The sequence below is a fragment of the Phyllobates terribilis genome, unplaced genomic scaffold (genome assembly GCF_046119375.1).
Source record: "Phyllobates terribilis strain yellow unplaced genomic scaffold, ASM4611937v1 Scaffold_9__5_contigs__length_417890890, whole genome shotgun sequence".
Lineage (NCBI taxonomy): Eukaryota > Metazoa > Chordata > Amphibia > Anura > Dendrobatidae > Phyllobates > Phyllobates terribilis.
In genome coordinates, this window is record NW_027362769.1 from 309,496,145 (window position 1) to 309,511,439 (window position 15,295).

Here is a 15,295-nt window from a genome sequence, read left to right on the forward strand (position 1 = left end):
CTGTATTGTCTTTTGCTTTCCCCCCTGCCCAGGAGATGTGGTATGTTCCGTACACAGTCAGACACAGCCACTTTTTAAAATTAACTTTTGTTTGTGGGAAAACCCCTTTAATTCTGCACAATATTAAATGAAACAATAATATTAATGTAAAATAATAATTATAATCAATATAATAATATTAATACTGAGCATAATCAATTTCAGCCTACTGGTTCAGCCCTCCACAAGAGTCTTGGTCTCTTTTGTGGCCCCTCAGAAAACTTAATTGCCCACCCCTGTATTAAACCATGACCACATTGAAAAGTTCACACACTGCTAATTTTCTAGACTCTATTATACAAGAGGCAGTTAAGGTTCTTGTTGGTAGCAGCACTGTTTCAGTGTTTCTTTTCTTAGATCAAGTGAAACATTAATTACATTAAAATTAGATTTAAATAACAGATAGCTTAAAAGCAAAGTATGGATTTTAAATTGAGAAAGACAAAATGATTCATTACCTCATTAGTTCGACATCCTGCATTCTTTTGCTCCTTTAATTGCTATAGGAAAACATATAAAGACAAATATATAAATTGGTATGATAAATGAAATAATTTTGGAATTATTGCAATAATACATGACCTTTAATCATTCTTACAGAGACTCTTGTAATATTACACATTAACATATTACACATTGTGTCAAAAATGCAAATTAACTGTCTTGCACAAAGAAGGATACTTTACCACAAGTACCACCTATAAGTCAATGTCTGACCCTTCAACAAGCCTGCAACTTCCCCCAAGTTGTTTTGTGTCTCACACACAAAAGGTAATAGGAGTAAAGGCAGAAATAGGAAGCTCAGGACAAGTACATCATTTATAGTATAACCATAACCCCTTTACCCCCGAAGGCTGTTTGCACGTTAATGACCGGGCCAATTTTCACAATTCTGACCACTGTCACTTTATGAGGTAATAACTTTGGAACGCTTCAACAAATCCCACTGATCCGGAGACTGTTTTTTCTTGACATACTGTATTTCATGATCGTGGTAAAACTTATTCAATATGACTTGCGTTTATGGTGAAAAAATCTGAAATTTGAATAAAATTTTGAAAATTGTGCAATTTTAAAGCTTTAATGTTAATGCTCTTAAATCAGAGAGATATGTCACACAAAATAGTTAATAAAAAAACATTTCCCACATGTCTACTTTACATCAGCACAATTTTTGTGAAAAAAATTTTTTTTTGCTAGTAAGCTATAAGGGTTAAAAGTTGACCAGCGATTTCTCATTTTTCCGACAAAATTTACAAAACTCTTTTTAGGAACCTCATCACATTTGAAGCGACTTTGAGGGGCCTTTATGACAGAAAATACCCAAAAGTGACACCATTCTAAAAACTGCACCCCTCAAGGTGCTCAAAACCTGATTAAAGAAGTTTATTAACCCTTCAGGTGCTTTACAACAATTAACGGTATGTGGAAGGAAAAAATTAACATTTAACTTTTTTTCACTAAAATATTACTCTACACCCAATTTTTTTATTTTCACATGGGTAACAGGAGAAATTGGACCCCAAAAGTTGTTGTGTAATTTCTTCTGAGTACGCTTATACCCCATATGTGGGGGAAACCCATTGTTTGGGTGCATGGTAGGGCTAGGAAGGGAATGAGCGCCATTTGACTTTATCAACACAAAACTTGCTGGAATTGAGAGCGGACGCCATGCCGCATTTGGAGAGCCCCTGGTGTGCTTAAACAGTGGAAACCCCCCACAAGTGACCACACTTGAAACTAGACCCCTTAAGGAACTTATCTAAATGTGTGGTGAGCACTTTGAACCCTCAAGTGTTTCACAGAAGTTATAATGTAGAGCTGTCAAAATAAAAAAAAAACCTTTTTTTCCACAAAAATGTTATTTTAGCTGAAAAAAATATTTTCACAAAGGTAACAGGAGAAAGTGGACCTCAAATTCTGAAGTGAAGGAGTGACGGTTTGGAATGCAGACTTTGATGGAATGGTCTCTAGACGTCATGTCATGTCGCGTTTGCAGAGCCCCGGATGTGCCTAAACAGTGGAAATGCCCAACAAGTGCCCTCTTTTTGGAACTGATCTACTGTTTCCTGTGTGATAGATCGGCGCTGTGGTAAACGTTGGTTCACACACAGGGATGCAGTTCGTCGGGGCAAACAAACAGGAGATTTATTAAACGTCCATAAACCGGTCAGAAAAATAAATTAAACATCCTCTTCCAGGTGTAAGAAGGTATAGCATAACAAAATTGCAAAATAACCAGTCCATAGAGCAGGGCCTCAGACGTTTAAATGAAGAGCTTTCCTATGACTCTAGCAGGGTCTGAGCAGCACATGCAAGGCCTGCTCACCTTGAAAAACACACAGACAGACAGCTCCAGCTGCCTTAAATCAGGACATTTCAAGACCGGGACTGGAGGTAAGTGAGCAGTCGATCCAACCCAGCTCTTTCAGCTGCTCGTAAAACCCAGCCCCATAATCCGGACCCAATAAAATTCCTATCAGCACTATGTGTGCTGGAGCCTGCTTCTCTGGGTCCTATATCACCGAGGCATGGTACCTTGGGGACACATACCTCCTATCCAAGACCTGTCCACCTGCAACCTTACACCTGGTATGTGAATTTTACAATGTACAGTAGTGGCATACGTGAATTTTGTAGTGATCCTCAGGCTGTCATACGTCAGTTGTGTAAGTCTGAAATTAATTTAGTAGTCCATGGATGCGTGGTACCTTCTGAAGCATTCTTTCATACACAGGCCAGGTTGGTCGGGGCAGGTGTCGCATTGACAAAATGGTGTCCTTGCATATCCCCCTTCTGTAACACACTAGGTAACTTTTGTGACTTTCTTTTTTTTTTTTCGCTTTGAGGGACCTCCCCAGGAAACGGCCTGATATGATATGAGCACCTTCAGTACCGGAAGTACTGGGGATCGCTCCTTACTGACTGCGAAATATCAGGGCCTTGATCACTACCTCCTAGAACTGAAGGTATGACGTAGTGGTCCGGCCTGCACATCGTGATAGCAGTAAAGCGTTGTGCATTGCCATCTGTACGATTTGAACGGCCAGCTTCTTGTACCACACTTTGGCCTTTCTCAAGGCACTGTACAGTTTAAGGACTTGATCAGAGAGATTAACTCCCCCCATGTTTTTGTTGTACCCCAGTACACAGTCTGGTTTGGTGACCTGTGTAGAGGTGCCTCGTACAGTACTGAGGGTGCTACCATCAACATGTCAAGAGAAGGACATCCATCTTGTCCTTGTACTTTACCACCAGTAGGAGGTCGCTACATTGGGCTCTGTTCTCACCCCTTGTGAGCATCTCCCCAATTAGCATCTTAGGGAGGCCTCTCTGATTTTTGCAGACAGTAAAGCCGGCTGTGGTACCTTGCGCAGAGAGGGACTTGAAGAGTGGGAACCTGGTATAAAAGTTATCCAAGTAGAGGTGATAACCTTGATCCAGTAGTGGGTGCACCAAATCCCACACAATTTTCCCACTCACTCCCAGGACAGGGGGTATAATCCGGGAGTCTTTCTCTTCATAAACCCTAAACTTGTGGGTGTACCCTGAAATACTCTCACACAGTTTGTACAGCTTAATTCCTTATCTGGCCCTCTTACTGGGCAGGAACTGCAGAAATTTAAGCCTCCCCTTAAAATGGATTAGGGATTGGTAGTTTAACAGCTGGAAAAGCACCGGGCCCGGATGGTTTTACGGGAGATTTCTTTAAAATCTTAGTCCATCAGATAGTTCCGACACTCACTAAATGGTATACTGAACTTCTGCAAGGGGGTGCACTATTGGTGGGTACCAATGTAGCACATATTAGTTTGATAACAAAGGAAGGGAAGGATATGGTAGAACCGACATCTTACAGACAGATTTCCCTGATAAACCAGGATATTAAAATAGTTTCCAAGCTTATGGCTAATAGATTGGCGGAGGTACTACCAACATTGATAACACCATCACAGGTTGGATTTGTTAAGGGGAGAAGTTCAGATACCAGCATGAGGCAGACTCTGTTGGTGCTAGATGCAGTATACAATGCCCAGAATAATCATAGCAGATCTGCCTTGGTCACGCTAGATGCAGAGAAGGTGTCTGACAAGGTAAAATGGAAGTGGGTAGGTAAAGTTTTGGATAAAGTGGGATTGGTGGGTAATTTTAGAAATTTTATGGATGTGTTATATACCAGCCTGGCGGCTAGAATCCATACCACTGGACATCAAAGCGTTTTTCTCTTGACAAGGACACCCTTCAGGGCTGCTCGCTTTCCCCGCTCATATTTGATCTAGCATTCGAGCATATGGCACGTTATCTAGAGAAAAATTTAACGTTTGAAAGTATATGAATAGGGGATACAAAACTATCAGCCTCATACTTCGCTGAAGATATTATACTCTACATGGCGAATGTAAAAAGAGATCTGCCAAAAGTATTGAACCTTATGGAGAGATTTGGTAGCTTCTCGGGCTTTACCCTAAATAAGAGTAAATGTGAAATCCTCCAACTGACTGATAAAGAAAGACTTGTGATAAAAGATGGAGAATTATGGGGTATCCCAGTAGCCAAATCACATATAACCTATTTGGGTATTAAATTCGGTAAAAAACAGGAATCCGTTTATAATTTGAACTTCCCGTCAGTCATATCAAAAATTCAGCAAGAATTGGATAGATGGCAAAAATCTACCATTGAGCCTTCTGGGTAGGATCCGCTTACTAAAAATGATGAGCATTTCAAAATTAATGTATCAACTACAGACCATCCCTGTGCTTTTAAAGCACTCAGATGTGGAAAAAATAAACTTGGCAATTAGAAAATTTATTTGGAAAAATAGAAGGCCCCGTTTAAAGTTAAGTACCCTGATGGCACCAAAAGAAGAGGGAGGAGTTAATCTCCCGGATATAAGAGGTTATAACTTGGCTTGTCTCTCACAACATATTATAGACTGGTTTAAAGATTCTAGTGGATACTCAGATATAGTAATGGAGAAATCATATGCCTATTTGTGGAATTTAGATGCTCTTCCACACACATCTCTAGGACTAATGCCCCAAAAAATTAAAAACTCAATAGTCTACCGAGACACTATAGCAACTATTAAGGAGTTAAGAAGAAAGTTAAAGCTATCACGGAAAATTTCAAAAGATCTAAACATATGGGATAATCCGGCATTTCAGCAATTAAAAGAGAACTCACTATTCCATAAGTGGAAAGCTAAAGGGATCCGTAGAGTTGCTAACTTGTTGCATGAAGAGGACAGATGTATGTCCTGGGATAGAGGATAGATGGATGTCCTGGGATGAGATATCGGCAAAGTTCAATTTAAGGAAACAACAGTCTTTGCAATATGGACAAATCAAGGTTGTTTGGTTATGTCACAACTAATAAAAGTTAGTGAAGAAACAAAAAGAAACTTGATGGATAAACTGCTTTTTCCTGGAGTGGGCACACAAAACATATCTAATCTATGTAAAGGACTAAAATCAGTGATTTGGTGTAGAGCTAATACACAAATATTTAAAACCTGGCCGAATCAGAGGGTGAGGATATAGGGGAAAATAAACTGTCGGGTTGGCAAGAGGTAAGGAAAAATGTCCTAAGTGAGGTTTGGAGAGGCATACATCTTAGCATTTAATATACAACCCTCAAATAAAATGAGACCGTCTAACGCAATGTAAAAAGTGTTCGCTTAAAAACTCAAGATTTGTTACATGGACTATGTAGTAGACCAAAAATAAAAATAGTCTGGAAGGATATAAAAAACTTGCTAAATGATATGAACATCGGCATTATCACACTGCACCCCTTACCCTTTCTTTTTCATGTATGGTGAGGACTAACAGCAAAAAAAGAGAAAAAGGGAGAAGTTGACTCCCTTGTTCAACTCAATATGTGTAGTAACAAAAAGAACCATTTTAAGGCTTTAAGCGAGTGTACCCCTAACAGGAACACTGTAATAAATCAATTGAAATCGTTGTTTCACTTGGAATGGTTAGAAGCAGAACTTAACAAAGAAAAAAGTATAAGAGCACTTATGATAAAATGGAGATATTTTTGCTTAAACACTATGCTAGTGACGAACTTATTCAAATAATGAAACCATCAATAGTTGGGAGGTAAAAAGAAATGCTAAGAAGAAAGTAAAAGGTGTTCTAAGGAGAGAAGAATAAGAAAGACTATGTGTATGTTAACTCTGATATTATTTGTTATCTTATCTGCATGAGGGGGTGGGAAGATAATTTTGGCTTGTTGTATTATTTGTTTATATTGTTATGAAAAAATTATTAGATATCAATTGGAACGATAATAAACAGGAATGTAAGATCTCATTGTATGTTTATATAAGTATGAAAATTTTAATAAAAATCCTCAGAGAAAAAGACATTGAAAAATTCTTTCTGTGAGGCTGGTGGTGTTAAACTTGATTCCTGATAGCGCCACAAAATCAGGAATCAGTGGCTTCTAATTTTCGGGGGCGAGGTCAAAACTGGGTCAGCAACGGTGTGTGCTGGTTAAGCTTCGGTCCTGGGGCGTCTTTGTGGCGGTTTAGCATCACCTGAGGAGGAAGAGGAGGATGAGGTGTCAGAGTAGGAAAAATAAAGAAAGGTGGGATCCTCTCCCTCACAGTCCGTGTCGGAGGCAAGCAAAGCGTATGCCTCCTCCAATGAAAAGCAGGTTTGGGATGAGCAGGACGACATATATATTTTTTTATGTGGTGTTTGTGTCAATACTTTATTCAGCTGTGTTTGTGTGAGAGTGCTTGGTGTAAACTTTTTTTTTTTTTTAACGAAAAAAATAAGAAAAAAAGAAACAACCTGAGGTGGTGGAAGGGTGGGGTAGAGAAAAAAAAGTGTAAAACAGCAAGCAGGGGTGAAGAGAAGTTATTTGCGTCACTGATTAACGCTCGGCGGCTGATGGATATGTGCAGGCAGGGGTCAGGGATTAAAAAAATCTTATTACAGTTGATTTTTGCCTTTTCCTCAGCAGCAGGAGCAGCGATTGTGGTGTACCAGGCTTCTGTGGCACCACAAGGCCCAGCACGGCACACAATATGATAAAGTGACTGCCCTGTACAAATCCTCAGCTACTATGAGGAAGTGCAGGGCAGTCACCGCAGGTCACTCTGTGACGAAAAAGGCTGTCTTTTTGCTTGCTTATGCTGAGGGGTTTATGAAGAAGTTCTAATAAACCAGCCTGGACACCGCTTCCTGTGCCTATCTCAATAGCAGATGAGTGAGTAAAACCCTACAATTGGTGCTAGAAGCATGGGCCCAAATTCAGAGGGGCAGTGTGACTGCTGCAGAGATACTGAATTTCCTGGGTAAAAGCGACTGCAGGAGCGAAAGCCGACAACATGGAGGAGTGTAGGCTAATCTTCAGCAGTAACAGCTGTGGCAACAGCAGCAGTGGCAGCAGACAGAGCAGCAGCACAGGCAGCAGATAGGACTCCTAGCCATGACAATCTGTGGCAGGGCAATCGCCCCACCCCTAAGTGAAGGTGATGACTCACATGTGAGGAAGCCTGTAAGGAGAGCCTTGCGAAAGATGACCCCAGGAGATGACGTTGAGGTATTCGACGGTTTTTGAAAGGGTGGGGGAATGGGTGAAATTGCCTCAGGAGCAGTGGGTGGAGGATCTGGCGCCATATCTAACAGGGAAACCGCAGAAGGCCTATTATGACTTAAACCTTACAGGATGCAAAAGTTGAAAATTGAGATCTTGGTGTGCTTATGAGTGACTTTGACTGTAAGGGTGCAACGGGTGCACCACTGGGCCTATTGCAATGCCAAACATCCCCGATTCCAAATGTTCGACCTCCTACACCTGGTCTACATGTGGTTGAAACCTGAATCTTCCTCCCCAGCATAGATGGTGGAGAGGGTTATCTGTCACGGATGTGTCGCCACGAAGATCGTCACAAGTACACAGCCTGACTTCTCGCAGCTGACTTGTTGGTGCTTTGTGTTTTTCGGCAGTGAGGGAGTTAATTCTCTCTCTCTCTGTGCTAGACGAGGTCCAGCCTCGCCCAGCTGCAATCAATACTTCTGTAGTGAGACTCCTTCAAATGCCTGCTGGTCTGTTTGGGAAGTGTCGGTGAAAGCATTTCATTCAGACTTACAGAGCGGATCGTGGTGTTTGGAGTTTCAGAGTTAAGTGTATTTGGAGTGTCTTTTCCCTTCCTCGCTTTATCATTTATCTCCTTTCCCGTTGGTGTTCCCTCTGTTGTAGTTGTGTAGTTGTTGTATGCAAGGTGGTTTTGGTTTTTCCCTTGTACTGTCTCGTTCGTCTAAGTACTGTGTGTGGGCATATTATTACTTGTCCCCTTTTGTTGTGATCGGGGTCCTTCTCAGGACTAGATTACTTAGGTGCAGGGATCCTCAGGAGGTAGGGGTTACGCTGGCGGCCTGGACCTCTGTACCTTTAACAGTACCTCCAGGTTGAGGGATTAGTCAGGGCCCCAGCTTAGGGTCAGCTTAGGCCCCCTACCTCCAGTATACAGAGACAGCGTGACATTATCATGGACAGGTTCATATACTTCCTTCTGATGCCGGAGCAACCCTAGGTTGCCCAGGGAGATCCCTGGAATGCCGATGAACTGGTGGGCCTGGTGCAAAGGTACCAGGCCATCGAGAGATCCTTGGAGAAGCAAAGGGTCTTAGCATCTCCTTTACTGGGATTTACAAAGGGGGGATGACACCCAAAAGAGGAGAACTAGAGACACATCTGGGGGAACGTCCAAAAGCCCAGGAGGCATATGCATTGCTGCCAATGGCTCCATCTAAAAACGTTATTTGTTGGAGATGTCACACCCTAGGTCACAGAGCCGCTGTGACAGAATCACTGGTGTTATATGTGAGGGGGGTGGTTTGTTGTGAATGACAGAGAAGGGAGTGACATCTTTCACCATACCTCCCCTCAGGGTGTGGCTCAGCATGTTTAAATGCTCAGTTGTGTTTTTTTCTGTTGTTTGTGAGTCTGAACAGACAAGTCCTCAGGCTGTGTAACTTCAGCTCAGGAGGAATTGAAGGTGCTGCAAATTGGTGCAGAGCGAACCCGCACATATATGGACCGTGTTACCATTTGTCTTTTGTTTTACCTTTTATGCCAGCAAAGCTGAATTTATTTTTGCTGAAGTCTGCAGTGCTTTACGCTGATATAATAAACCTGCAGACAAAACCGTTCCTGTGTCTACTTCCGACTGCAGCCGAGTGAGTCGTCTTGCCACAGTTGGTGTGAGAGGACGAGCACGATTCCAGGGACACGTGTACCTGCCACAGACATCGGTGAATGTCCTGGGTAAAGGCCGACAGTCAGTCAGAGATGTCTGAAAGCATGGAGGAGCTCCTCAAGCACTTGCTTCAGAGCCAACAACAGCAACATGAACAGCACTTTCAGAGCCAACAGAACATGCAAGCAGCAGAATCAGGAGCTTCAACACCAGCAACGAGAGCAGCAGCAGCAGAGCCAGCAAGTACAGCAAGAGACCAACAAACTCCTCATGTAGAAGATCCAACAGCAGAAACAGCAGATGGATTTCCTTGCAGGGGAGAGCCGCAGCAGGGAAACCGCCCCTCCCCTAAGTCCAACTGGTGTTTCATACATCCAGAAGGCAGTAAGGAATGCGATGCAAAAGAAGGCCCCAGGGGATTATGTTGAGGAGTTTTTGACTGTATTCGAAAGGGTAGCAGAATGGGAAAAAATGCCGCCAGAGAAGTGGGCAGAGGTGCTGGCCCCCTATTTAACGGGTGAACCCCAAAAGGCCTACTATGACCTGGCCCTACAGGATGCACAGGAGTATGCCAAATTAAAAACAGAGATATTGGCACGCTCAGGAGTGACTATGTCTGTCAGAGTGCAAAGGGTCCACCACTGGGCGTATGCTGGCGACAAACCTCCTTCGCTCGCAGATGTTTGACTTGCTACATCTAGTCCGGAAGTGACTGCAAACAGAGTCTTCCTCTCCTGCCCAGATGGTTGACTGTGTGGTGATGGACAGGTTCATCCATTCCCTACCCAGGTCGGTGCAGACCTGGGTTGCCCAGGGTGACCCTCAGAACACGGACGACCTCGTGGGCCTAGTAGAGAGGTACCAACTGGTTGAAAATCCCTCGTGAAACCGGACATAGTCAATTCCCTGTACTGGAGTTCCCAAAGGGGGGTGGGCTCACCACATAAGGGGTTTAGAGTCACAAATGTGGGTTGTCCCAATCCCACTGAGGGCCTTGTAAAGACTACTGTGAGGGATGTGGTATGTTGGAGGTGTCATAATTCTGGACACATAGCCGCCCAATGCCATATGTCCCCTGAACTAATGGACTGCAGCCTAGGCTGGCGTTGTTCCTATTATGCCTATCTGGCCTCTAGCGTGGATGGTCAACCTGGTGAGGGCCCGTAGGCATGTGACGTGTCCATTAATGGGGTGATGGTACATGGACTATTAGACTCTGATGAACTTGATCAGCGCCACCCTTCCCCACCAGCTGGTCCCTGCCAAAACTGTGGGCGTTCGCTGCATACATGGGGATGCCAAAGACTACCCTGTGGTCAGAGTGTCAGCGGGAACAGACTGTGGTGCCCAATCACACGAGATCGGGGTGGTCAAGGACCTGATACATCCAGTCATATTGGGGCGCAATTTTCCTTTGTTCTGGGACTTGTGGGGGAAAGGAACTGGACTGAAGTCGCGTGGACAAAATCCAGGTCTCTAGGGAAATACCACCGACGACATTTTATGGGGGCGAGTTGAGATAGTGGAACAGCTGTTCGTTCCAGGGCCATACCAAAGGAGGTTATTAGATATGGCCCATTCACATGTTCTGGGGGGGTCGAGAAGACTCAGGAGAGGGTATTGAGGAGGTTTTATTGGCCAGGGTGTTACCGGGAGATCCTAAACTATTGTAGATCCTGCCCCACCTGCCAGATAACTGCCCCCTCTTCCAACTTCCATAGTCCTTTAATCCCACTACCTGTGATAGAAATCCCCTTTGGGAGGTTTGCCATGGACCTGGTAGGGCCCATAGTTAAATTGTCACGGGGCTGCCAATACATCCTGGTGGTCATGGACTATGCGACCCCGTACCACTGAGGAACTCGTCGAGTAGGAGCATAGCCCGGGAACTTGTCCATATATTTGCCAGGATCGGACTTCCGAAGGAGATACTAACGAACCAAGAAACACCGGTCATGAGCAAGGTAATTAAAGAGCTGTGTAAAGTCCTTCAGATTGCCCAGCTGTGAAACTCCGTTTACCATCCGCAGACAGACTGCCTGATGGAGAGCTTTAATAAATCCTTAAAATCAATGCTCAAAAAAGATGTAGAGAAGGATAGTCGTGACTGGGACTACTAGCTACCGTTCCTGCTTTTCTCAGTAAGAGAGGTCTCGCAAGCCTCTACGGGAGTCTCCCCGTTTCAGCCACTGTATGGACGACATCCGAGAGGGCTCATGGATATTGCCAAGGAAGCCTGGGAAGCCGAGGTTACGCCCCACTGGAGCATCATAGAACATGTCGCCCAGATGCAGGAGAGAATGGCGAAACTGATGCCTATCGTGAAGGCGCATCTCCTCCAGGAACAAGAGGCCCAGGTAAGAGTCTATAACAGATCAGCGAGGCTGAAGCAGTTCCAGCCTGGGGATCGCGTTCTGGTGCTTATTCCCACCATCGAGAGCAAGTTCCTGGCCAAGTGGCAAGGCCCGTATGAGGTGGTGAAAAAACTCAGCGAAGTGAACTACAAAGTACACCAGCCTGGCCGAAGAAAGACGCACCAAGCGTACCATGTGAACTTGCTCAAGCCATGACGAGACTGGGAAACATTGGGAGCTCCTTGTTTGGGAGCCAGTCCCAAAGCCAAAGTCAAGGAAGTCACAATAGCAGAGACTCTATCGCTGGCCCAGAAGCAACTGTGTAGAGAGCTCCTACAACTGAACTGCGACTTGTTCTCGGAGTTGCTGAGGCGTACACAGGTGGTCGAGCATGATGTGCTGACGGAAGCGCATGCTAGAGGAAACAATAAACCCTAGAGGACTCCAGAAACCTGCCGTGAGGTGATCTCAGCCAAGGTGCAGGATGTTGGACCTTGGGGTGATAGAGGGATCAAAGAGCGGATAGTCGAGTCCCATCGTTCTCATGCCAAAGCCTGACGGGGAGTAGAGATTTTGTAACGACTACCGCAGGCTGAATGAGGTATCCAAGTGTGATGCATACCTGATGCCCCGCGTCAATTAACTCATTGAGAGGCTTGGACATGCGCGGTATATTACCACCCTCGATCTGGCAAATCCCCATGTCCCAGAGGGCCAAGGAGAAAACAGCTTTCTTAACAACTGATATGTGCTTCCAGTACACCAGAATGCCTTTCAGACTGTAAGGCGGGATTTACTATAAATCCGAAAAAAATGTGCCATTGGAAAACAGGTAGCCAAGTACTTAGACTACGTCGTCGGGAGAGGCCAAATTAAGCCACAGGTCAAGAAGATTGAAGCAATTCAGAACTGCCAGCAACCGCTTTCCAAGAAGCAGGTGAGAGCGTTTCTTTGAATCGTGGGATATTTCCGGCAGTTTATCCCAAATTTTGCCATGATTGCCGCATCACTGACGGACCTTCTGAAAGGCACCAAATCAGCAATGGCGAAATTGACGATTGAAATTGAGATGGTGTTCCAACAGATGAAGCTGGCACTCTGTAAGCTGCCAGTCCTGGTTGCACCAGACTTTACTAAAGAATCTGTCGTCCAGACAGACGCCTCAGAAGTTGGCCTAGGAGCTGTGCGGTCTCGAGATAAATGGGGAAGAGTATTCCATCCTGTATATGAGCCAGAAGCTTTCATCCTGCGAGAAAAATTATGCCATTGTGGAGAAAGAATGCTTAGCCATAAAATGGGTCATAGACACGTTAATATATTACCTGTTTGGCTGAAAGTTTAAATTAGTGTCAGACCATGCCCCTTTGAGATGTTTGAGGGAAAAGAAGGGTAAGAATGTCCGGGTAACTAGGTGGTTCTTAGTTCTCCAAGACTTTAATTTTCATGTGGAGCATAGTCCTGGGAAGTTACACACTAATGCTGATGATCTCTCCAGAATTCCCTGTTTGGTGCCTGAAAATGCCAAAACTCACAGCTTTGGGAAGAGGGAGGAGAATATCTGACAGTTATATGTGAAGGGAGTGGTTTGGTGACAATAACAGACTGGAGGGACGTCATTCACCATACCTCCCCTCAGGGTGTGGCTGAGCAGGTTTAAATGCTCAGTCCTGTTTTTTTCTGTTGTTGGTGAGTCTGGAAAGACAAGTTTCCAGGTTGTGCAACTTCAGCTCAGGATGAGTTGAAGGTGCTGCAAATTGGTGCAGAGCGAACCCGACAACATATGGACTGTGTTACCATTTGTCTTTGGTTTTACCTTTATGGCAGCAAGGCTGAGTTTATTTTTGCTGAAGTTTGTAGTGCTTTATGCTGACATAATAAACCTGCAAATGAAACTGTTACTGTGTCTACTTCCAACTGCAGCCGAGTGAGTCGTCTTGCCACACCGCCCATTGCCCTATGACCACCGAGCCGATGGACTGCAGCATAGGATGGCGCCGCTCGTAATTTGCAGACCCTGCCTGCAATGCTGACCTCCAATGTAGCGAGGGGCCACAGGCATGTCCCGTATCAGTGAAAGGAGTGCAAATGACTGGTCTGTTGGACTCTGGTAGTTTGGTAACCTTAGTAAAGGCCACAATTACTCACCGGCTGGTTTCTGGGAAGATGGTGGGCGTCCGTTGTATCCATGGCAACGCTAAAAACTACCTTTTGGCCAGAGTGGTCAAAGACACAAAATGTGGCACTGAGTCCCATGAGGTGGGCTTAGTCAAGGATCTATTGTACACTGCTATATTAGGACAGGACTTTGCATTGTTTGGGGATTTGTGGGGGAAAGGGAGGACGCCTGGTTGCCCGTACAACAGCCTGGTCGCTTCTAAAGAAGCCTCGTAGTAGGCCGCAGCTGACGGGTTTCCCTTTTCTGTGCTTGTTGGAGATGAGGATGAGGCAGCATCTCCAGAGGCCTACATCCCTGTGCCGGAGATATCGGGGGAAACTTTGGAACCACCCAACTCAGGGACTTGACTCTAAAAGGGGCTTTTAGTAATGTGTTTGTAATTAATGGTGTCGCTCAAGAGTCGGGGGCTGACACCAGATATTGGGACTATCTACTGCAGAACCTTTTGTTTTCCATTAGAGAAGTCCCACAGGCCTCAACTGGTTTCTCCCCTTTTGAACACTTGTACGGTCAACACACCCCCGTGTTTTCCTGGATGTAGCAAAGGAGACCTGGGAGGCGAAGTCTACACCCTACAGGAATGTAATTGAACATATCGCCCAGATGCAAGAGAATTGCAGAGGTAATGCCTATTGTGAGAGAGCACTTCCTCAAAGCACAAGAGGCACAGCCGAGGGTGTACAATAGATGGGAGAGGGTGAAACAATTCAACCCTGGGGATCGTGTGCTGGTATCTACGATGGAGAGAAAATTTCTGGCAAAGTGGCAGGACCCCTATGAAGTAGTTGAAAAGGTTGGCGATGTCAACTATAAAGTACACCAACCAAGGAAGGAAGCCCTACAAGGTGTACCACGTCAACCTGATTAAGCCATGGCAAAATAGTGAGCTCGTGGAAACTCCATGTTTGGTGGGTAAGTCTGAAGCCGACGTGAAAGAGGTCAAGGTGGCAGAGTCGCTGTCATGTGTCCAAAAGCAGCAGTGCAGAAAGTTGCTAGACGAGAACAGAGACCTGTTCTCAGAGTTACCGGGTTGTACTCCGATCATAGAGCATGAGGTTCTCACGGAGCATCAGGTTAGGGTGAACTTGAAGCAGTATCGGATTCCTGAAGCCGGCAGATAGATTCTCCCAAAAGAGATGAAGCGGATGCTGAGCCTGGGAGTCATTTAAGAGTCCAAGAGTAGCAGGTCCAGTTCCATAGCTTTAGTGATGAAACCAGATGGAGAATGGTGGTTTTGAAATGGCTATAAAAAGCTGAATGAGGTCTCTAAGGTCGACATGTACCCAATGCTTGTGTCGACTAAATGATTGATAGACTAGGGCCTGCCCAGTACATTACCACTCTTGACCTAACAAAAGGATATTTGTAAATTCTCATATCCCAAGATGCCAATTAGAAAACGGCCTTCTCAACGTGAGACGGATGCCTCCAGTACACAAGGATGCTGTCTGGGTTGCAAGGAGCTCCAGCCACCTTCCAGAGAGCCATTGACCGGATCCTAACTCC

At 44.8% G+C, this 15,295-nt stretch overlaps 1 protein-coding gene across 2 annotated transcripts in view; it reads right to left on the reverse strand.

Annotated features, from left to right (window-relative positions):
* Positions 1-15,295, reverse strand: part of STAT1 (signal transducer and activator of transcription 1) — a 1,113,083-nt gene that overhangs the window by 624,449 nt on the left and 473,339 nt on the right. For both annotated transcript variants that reach the window (XM_073647949.1, XM_073647950.1), the window contains exon 14: positions 498-539. In XM_073647949.1, the coding sequence (XP_073504050.1) occupies positions 498-539 (42 nt within the window). The remainder of the gene's footprint in view (positions 1-497; positions 540-15,295) is intronic.